The sequence below is a fragment of the Polistes canadensis genome, unplaced genomic scaffold (genome assembly GCF_001313835.1).
Source record: "Polistes canadensis isolate GaletaPanama2010 unplaced genomic scaffold, ASM131383v1 scaffold_57, whole genome shotgun sequence".
Classification (NCBI taxonomy): Eukaryota; Metazoa; Arthropoda; class Insecta; order Hymenoptera; family Vespidae; genus Polistes; species Polistes canadensis.
Genome location: NW_014569604.1, coordinates 172201 through 181207, shown reverse-complemented (window position 1 = coordinate 181207; position 9007 = coordinate 172201). Strand labels below are relative to the sequence as shown.

The following is a 9007-nucleotide window of genomic DNA, read 5'->3' as shown; positions in this document are numbered from 1 at the left end:
TATATATATGCACTATGAATCAGAAAATCCGATTATATGTATGATATTTTTATACTTAAATAATTTATTTATTTATTTTGTTTTTTTTTTTTTTTAACAAAAATGATCGCCTAATAAAATTATAAAAACAATTATGAAAAATGAATATCCTATAATTATGCTAAAAACATATATATATACATACATGTGTTAACGTGAAAGATCGAAATTGGAGAATGTCAAGATTCACAGAGTAAAATGTCGACATATCATTTTAAAACACTTTGATGAAAGAGATCGAATATTACAATTTATTTTTATACATCAATATTAATTTTTTTTTTTCTTCAAAAAATCACTGGTAGTCTAGAAATTGATATAAAATACGCGTAAATAAAATATACTCTCAACGTCGCGAAGAATAACATATTATATTTTCATAATCGTTAAGAAAATTTACATAAATGGTAGTTGTGCGTCGTTCTCGACACACGTACCCTTCAATTTAAATAGTGCCACTTTCGTTCTTGCCATACGCATTTTAAACTAACGTAATTCGTTAGTAATTATAATACCACCAGGTTACACGCGAATAAATCGTAAATCGTAAATCGTAAATCGTAAATCGTAAATCGTAAATCGTAAATCGTAAATTTTCTTGCATTAAATGGAACCCCTTATATTTGAGAAAACGAACGACGGATGGAAGAGGGAGGGTAGAAGGAGGTACAGGGGGGGGGTAGGGGAGAGGACGTTTGAGTATTTTAACATCCATCACGGAAGAATAGAAAAGCTAGAAATATTTATACGAGTTTCTGAGCTCGTTATTGAACATCGTCAAATAGAATAAGGGGTGAGGGTGTGGGAGGTTGGGGGACGGGGTTAAGGAAAGGGTGAGGAAGAAAAAAAACAGAGAAAGAGAGAGAAAAAAAAAAGTAGGACGAGTGGTATTTCGGTTGTTGAATAATCAAACAAAACAGCTTGTCTGTTAGAGGTGATGCCATCGAAATAGATCTCACGTTGATGAAAACTATTCATTCGTTAAATGCGATCACACCACAGTGATCATTTTAATGCGAGAATGATTTTCAAACGTTAGTGTCATTGTTATTTCAATGAAAATCTTTCAAGGAGGTAAAGATTTGTAAAGAATGTAAGAGAAATCGTTTTTGTTCGTAATAATAATTTGTATTATTGTTTTTTGTGTTATTGGCTCTTTGCATTCATTGTAATGCCGAAAAATTACTAGCAATGACTGATTTCTAGCTTTGACGGTAACATATATTATATCGGACAGTTATATAAATAATCTTTCTTTTCTTTTTTTGTTTTTTTGATTTATTTAGAGTGGAGAATGGTTACGATTGAAAGTATTGGAGGTGCAACCGGAATTAACGAAACTCGGTTCTACGGTGAAAGAAGCCACAGAATTGTCAAACTCTCACAATGAAGTTCTTTTGCGATTGCAGGTAAGAAATTAAGTAATCGTAAATGAAAAGAAAAAAAGAAATTAATAAGAAAAAAAGGCAAATATTAAATAAAAATAGCAAATAATAATAATAATAATAATGAATATACAAAATGTCGATTACGTATGGATGCTTGAATGTATTTTTTCTTTTTTTTCATTCGTAATATTTGTCAATTTAAAGAATAAAGAGAGAAGAAGAATATTAATGAATAAATTGATAATGCAAATGAAAAAAAAAAAAGTTAATATAATAAATGTTGATAAATCGTTTTATATTTGATGATTTAGAGTAAACAAAGTCCGGTTGAAGAATTATTACGTCAAGCGGATCAATTGATATCAACTCAAAGACCAAGGGCTGAAATTTATGCAGCTATGGCCGAAACTTTGGGTCAAGCGTGGCGTGATGTTAATGATTTGTTGGAAAGAAGAAAACAAATTCTCGATTCGAACGTATTGTTTCAATGGTACGTATTACGATATCGATTAACACTAACAGAATTTAAAAATTGTTTGCGAGAAAGTGAATTAGGATAATCATATCACGAAGGATAATATAATCGTTGTATTTTGTTTGAATAGTCGTGCAGATGAATGCGGAGAGAGTATGAAAGCTCTCGAGATGGCATGCAACGATCATTTGTTACCAATCGAAATTGAAGCAGTGAAGAATTTTCTTTCGAAGATACACGATCTTAGAAAGACCATGCTCGAAGCATTGATGGGTGCATTGCAAGAAGGAAAAACTTTGTTGGATAAATTAAAGGAAATTGCTAACGAAGGTACTTTGGATTCCAGACCGGATAAAATCAAAATTGACGCTGATCACGGTAAGTCAAAATTGTTTGATAACATTGTTACGATATATTTTCGCGATCATTTTTATATTTAAAATTATTTACAAATTCAATGAGAACTCGCGTTTTAATATTATAATAAATAAATTCAATAATTTTAATATTTTCATACTTTAATATTTGTAGAATTTGATAATCATTTTTTAAAGTAGTTTACGATAATAATCGTAAATTGAAATGTATAACTTATATCGAGTTTTTAGGAAAACAAAGTAAAACTAAAGAAATGGTGATGGGGGTTATTAATGAGCCTATTGGTAAAGAGAAATTGTAGGCGGAGATAAAGTGGGGTCTCTAGGGAGGGGATTTTTACATTGAATAATCTTACTACCAACAATATATATAACAATCGTAATAATGACAATAATATGTAAGAAATCTCATATAGAATTACAAGTTATAAATGAAACACGCTTGACCGTGGTCCCCGCGTGATATTTTATCGTAAACCAAACAATTGTCTGATTGTTAGGGGGAAAAAAAAAAGAATGATAATAATAAAAGCATAATAATGATAATACGACAATAATAACTGTATAACGATTATATTACGAGAGAAAATAATATTAATATGATAATTTGATAATTAAATTACACGATGACAATAACAAATAATAATAATATTACGAATACAATTATTTTTACGATAAAATAATTTCGAATGTGGTTCAGTGTGTTTGTCTACGTAAAATTTTTCTAAATAAAATCTACGATAAAAATTAAATGCAAAGAAATATGATTTAATTCGTTTGAAATTTCAGCCGTGTTGAAGGTAGAAAGATGGTTGGAAGATCTTCACGATAAAAGACGTTTGATAGAAGCTTCCTTTCGTAGTAGAAAAACACAATTGGAACAATGTCTTGCGCTTGCATTATTGGCTACAGATTTACGAGATTTGGAAGAGATTCTTAACGATAGAATTTCAGCATTGTCCAGCAGTTGCGATCAATTAGGTGACACGTCTTCCAGTGCAGAATTACTTCTTTTCGAATTGAAAAAATTGCAGACCGAAGCTAAGGTACTTTTTGGTTTAATTCATTTTTCTAAACTCGTTCAATCGATATAAAAAAAAAATAATTGAGGGAGGGAGGTGGGGGGGGGCTAGGAAAAGTTAAACGTCTTATTCATTGAATTTGTTTTGTTTCCTTCAGGAGTTTCAAGATCGATCAATCAAGATTACGAAATCAACAGAACGATTGGTGTCATCGGGACACTTTGCTGGTGAGCAAGCTACCGAACAAGCATACGCTATACTCGGTGCTGCGGCCGATTATGTCAACGATTTGGATCAGTATGAGACATTGTTGAACAGAGCAGTGGCATTTTTCGAGGCCGCAAGATCGGTCAGTACCTAAATCGTTCATTCAAATGACGTCATCTTGTTGTTGATTTAGTTTACCAAATCTATGACACCCTACCCCCTACCCCCTCCCTTCTACCCTTTAACCTTTTAATTGAGGATGACGAGTTATATCATTGTAGTACTTTGAAGTATATAATAACATTTATATTTGGTTCGTTATTCATCTTTTTGATATATAGAAAAATATATATATATTTAGGATTTATTAATATTTCAATATAATATTGTATTAGGGTGTTATAATAATTGATGGACCACCCTGTATATTTATATATTTAAAATTTTGTATTCCTTATTAATATTTATTTAAAACACAAATGATTATATTTAAAAAATATTATTTTTTTCTAAATATTACAACATGAAAAAATATTAGAACTTTAAGGTACTTATATTCATCTAAAAAATAATAAATTTATTATTTAATATATCTAATAATTTGTTGTTTGTGTGTGTATGGGGATTTTTATGAACGTTAGGCTATTACGAAATTGGATCAATTGGAGATTCAACTGGTGACGACAGAACATCCACCGTTTTCAACACGCTTAGCACGTTTCCATGGTCAAATGGTTAACACGATCGAGGATGTTACTTCTAAACCTTTGATGGAAGGATATGCATTGCTAGATATTACGGGAAGAGGTGCGCCCGGAGCTGAGGTTAAATCACGTCATTATTTCTAAATGTCTAATTATTATTACGTCTTAACGGTTAATAGGTTTATCTAATTGGTCTATACCTTTTGTTTTGTTTTGTTCAATTTAACAGGGTGTCAGACGTACAGTTGAAGAACTCGAGAATCGTAAGATACGTTTGTTACAACGATGCACAGCTAACGAGGAAGAAAATCTTGAGATATCGAGAATGATTAATATTTTTATGGAAAAACACGATGAATTGCACGTTTGGTTGAACAACATTGCCGATGCTTTTCTTAAAGGTCATCAGGATATGGGCAGCGATCTACCAATGGCCAATGATTTTTATAAACTTCACAGTCAACTTTTGGATGATTTAGAAAAACGTAACAACGAAGTGGAACATTTGGAATTTGAGATATTACCGATACGCGAAAGATTGGACGATTCGCAAAAACGTGAATTTCAAACGAAAATTGTCGAGTTGCAAAATTCGTGGAGTAAAACGAAAAATATCGTTGCACGTAGGATAGATTTTGGTTATCTTTACGTACAGTTTCATGAAATAATTGACGAATTGAGAAATAAAATAGAAACGTTTGAGAATAATTTGGAAAATTGTAATGACCTTTTGAACGAATCTAAAATCGAGGATTTGATTAACAAATGGAAAACACTTCAACCGATTTATTTAAGATTGTCCAACAGTGGCAAAGTTTTTCTAGACGAAGCTGCCAAGGTATCTTGAAAAAAAAATTCATTTAAATTAAATATTTCAATAGTGTTGCATAATTATTTTCTAGGAATTTGAGATTTGATATACGAGAATATTATTATTATATTACTTTTTTTGATATTTATTTTTCAGATAAATGATCCGTATTTGGATGTAACGAGAGCATGCTTGTGCGTGCAAACATTGTTGGAAATCTTTGCAAACAGGCAATTAACAATCACGGAATCTTGGGAAAAATGGCAAACGACTATCAAAACGTTGAAGGAACGACGAATCGAACATGAACGTAAAATCGAAGAAAGTACTAGGGTTGGTTGATTCATTGGTTTATTTTATTTTATTTGATTAATATAATAATAATTGTTTTGATCCAAAAAAAGAAACAAATTGAGATCGAATCGTTACTTAAGAAAATTTGGTAATAAACGATACTTATATAAAGTAACATTCAAATAATTCTATTATATTTTTATAATTAAACATTTCAGACGTTAGAATGGGTTTCGAAATTTGGCGAACAATTGTATCCAGTAATAACGTGTCAATCGATACGAGTTGATTCAATACTCCGTGATTTGGAAGGATCCAAAAGACGTATATTACCTGAATTAAACAAAGCAGTTGACGAATTAGATTCAAGAATTAAAAGTATTGATAATTTGGTAGAAAAAGGTGAGGAACAATCTTATCTTAATCCTTTAGTTTTCATCTTTCAAGATTTATTATCTATAATTTTATTTTAATTTCGAAATTCGTTACATTTATCAGGTGAGATGCACGTAGATCGACAAATTGCAGAAAGATTATCACAGATGTACGAAAAATTACATTCCACGGCTGATAATTACAAAGATTTGTTGACATCATTAATTTTAATATTCGAAAATCTTCACGAACTCGAACACAAAATAGAAGATGCTAAAAATAAAGTCGATCATGTTACGTCTTATACGAAATCGTACGACGTGGATTCGGTTTCGAATGATTTTGAAACGATCAAACGAACAATTGCGGATTCTTTGAAACGTATTCAAACGGAAATTGAAGTAATCATCGGTAAGATTAAATTATTCGAACCAACGGAAGCTGCTTTACAGGATATCGATAAATTGAGATTAGCATTGGACAACGTTGTTTCACCTTTTCAATCATTTACCGTTCATACGTTAACCCGCATCGAGGAACATCGTAGAATTTGCATATTCGGCGAAGATCTTTCGCGAATCGATTCGGATTTGCGCGATTTGAACGATCAATTGCAAACCGTTGATGCGAAATTTAACGAAAATTTGCAAGCTGCCAAAACGGCGGCCAGTGCTTTCAATCAATTCGAGGCAACTATGACGGTAAGTTGTAATTTTAATCCGAAAAAAAAAAACATTACAAATAATTTAATAAATTATTTTTATCGTTGCTATCATTAATTCGTGAAATATTAAATTATGAATATAAAAATGAACCAAAAGTTCGTGCATTTTTTTGTTTGTTTCTTTCTTTTTTTAAATTAAAATTTTACGAACGAAAAAAAAAACTTACAAACCATTATGAAATTTGTAATGAAAATTTGTAATGAAATAAATGCACGAACTTTTTTTGAATTAATTATAAAAATATATACGCCTTTTTTTTACGACGAATTTTGCATAAATATTTATTATTATTATTGTTGTTGTTCTTTATACAATTTTATAGATGTTGGAACAAAGAATAGACGTATTTGTTAGAACAACGGAAGAAACAATAGTAATTTCTACTCCGCACGTTAGAAACGATTTGACATCGTTGAAGGAAAGATTCAGGGATTTGAAATTGCGCATGGATAATATTAAAAAACGTATGGCATTGTGTATACAATATTTCGAATTATTGGAAGAAGCCAAAGAATGGTATAGAGAGGGTGGTAAACTTTTGATAGTAATTGCAAGGAAAGCTACCAGCGTGAAAGTTCCGAAAGATGCTATGAATTTGCTCGAGGAAATCGATAATTATTTGAAACCTGGTGAACAAAATCAAGATAATAGAATTGAAAAATTGAAAGAATTGTCAACGATTACCTTTGGTATCGACAGATTACCTCAATTCAACGAAGTAATCGTTGAAAATCGTCAAATGTTGGATTCGTTCGCGGTTATTTCGTCGGAATTGCGTACGTTGATTCAAAATTTACAAAATGCCGAAGATTTGAGGGAAAAATTGAGAATGGAAAAATTAGAGGCCGATGAAAAATTAAACGCGGTTAAAATCGAAATGGCAGCTGCCGAGGCGGCCAGAATGGAAGCTGAAAATGCGAGAAAAATTGCGGAAAAACTTGCTGCCGAAACTTTGGAACGTGCTGAAATAGAAGCCAATAGATTGAAAGAAGAACAACTTGCTAAGATCGAAGCACAAAAAGTTTCATCGATACCGAAACCATCATCATCACCGCCAACGTTATTTTCTGTATCAGCACAAACGGATAAATTTGATGATACGGATGAAAAATATATTCACGAAACTCATACGTCGTCGGCTGTTACGAAAAAGGAAATTCATATTTTGCAAAAGGTACAAAAAATATATACGAATATAAATATATAAATATATATATATATATAAAATATAAAATAAAAACAAAAATAGAAAACAAATTTATATTTTATGATTTATATTATTTTATATATTTTATATATTATATGAAATAAATTATTAAATAAATTTGTATTTCATATAAATTAGACATAACACCTATCGCAATAATTAACACGACAATTATAAATTGAATGAAATTGAATCGTTCAATTGTATTTTAGATGGAAATAGAAAAGATCGTACCGATCGTACAAAAAGAACCAAGCCCACCGAAGCAAACGATAATCGAAGAATCCCATAAAACAATGGTGCACGAAATTGAACAAAAGGTATCCCCGGAGTTTACTATTCCTTTGAACGATGCAACCGTTCAGGAAGGTGAAAGATTTACTTTCGAATGTCGTTTAATTGGATATCCAATACCAGAAGTTGTTTGGTATAAGGATAGTATATCGATTTTAAATAATCCCGATTATCTTACAACTTTCCATCAAGGAATTTGTACTCTTACGATAGAAGAAACATTTGCCGAAGATTCTGCAAGATTCACTTGCAAGGCATTTAATAATCTTGGATCTGCTGAAACATCTGCAACGTTAACGGTAAAAGGTAAATAATAAAAGTATTAATATATTGAATTTTGTAATTTAACAAATGAATCAGAACGAATGTTTCTATTCAAATAATTTGTTTTTATCTAGAAACTGCACCCGAGGAACAACCAAATCCTCCTGTTTTCGTCAAAGAATTAAAACAATCTACTGCAATTGAAGGTACTTCCCATAGATTGGAATGTACGGTTGAAGGAAATCCATTACCGACAGTTCAGTGGTATAAAAACGAAACCAATATCGATAATTCTCCCGATTATATTATAACATATAACAATGGGGAAGCTTGTTTGAGTTTTGAAGAAGTATTCTTAGACGATAAAGGAATTTATACTTGCAAAGCTACCAATAGGCTTGGACAAGTGTCTACTTCTGCTGTACTTAATGTAAAATGTAAGCTTTTATTTATTGTATCATATTATTTTTAATATGATTATACAATTTTTTAAATTGTTTTTTGGATCACATACAATTGTAATTATTATTTATTGGATCATACTATTTTTAATATGATTATACAATTTTTTAAATTGTTTTTGGATCACATACAATTATTATTATTATTTATTCGAGATCATATTATTTTTAATATGATTATACAATTTTTTAATTTTTTATTTTGGATCACACATACAATTATAATTATTATTTATTGGATTATACTATTTTTAATATGATTATACAATTTTTTAAATTGTTTCTTTGGATCACATACAATTGTAATTATTATTTATTGGATCATATTATTTTTAATATGATTATGCAATTATTTTATTTTATT

At 30.3% G+C, this 9007-nt stretch overlaps 1 protein-coding gene across 5 annotated transcripts in view; it reads left to right on the top strand.

The window, feature by feature from the left end:
* Positions 1 to 9007, top strand: part of LOC106785786 — a 42874-nt gene that overhangs the window by 17004 nt on the left and 16863 nt on the right. For all 5 annotated transcript variants that reach the window (XM_014746511.1, XM_014746510.1, XM_014746514.1 and 2 more), the window contains 13 exons: positions 1326 to 1448; positions 1739 to 1917; positions 2033 to 2280; positions 3069 to 3325; positions 3459 to 3650; positions 4150 to 4332; positions 4442 to 5050; positions 5180 to 5356; positions 5536 to 5719; positions 5816 to 6393; positions 6740 to 7591; positions 7837 to 8224; positions 8317 to 8619. In XM_014746511.1, coding sequence (XP_014601997.1) covers positions 1326 to 1448; positions 1739 to 1917; positions 2033 to 2280; positions 3069 to 3325; positions 3459 to 3650; positions 4150 to 4332; positions 4442 to 5050; positions 5180 to 5356; positions 5536 to 5719; positions 5816 to 6393; positions 6740 to 7591; positions 7837 to 8224; positions 8317 to 8619 — 4273 coding nt within the window. The remainder of the gene's footprint in view (positions 1 to 1325; positions 1449 to 1738; positions 1918 to 2032; positions 2281 to 3068; positions 3326 to 3458; positions 3651 to 4149; positions 4333 to 4441; positions 5051 to 5179; positions 5357 to 5535; positions 5720 to 5815; positions 6394 to 6739; positions 7592 to 7836; positions 8225 to 8316; positions 8620 to 9007) is intronic.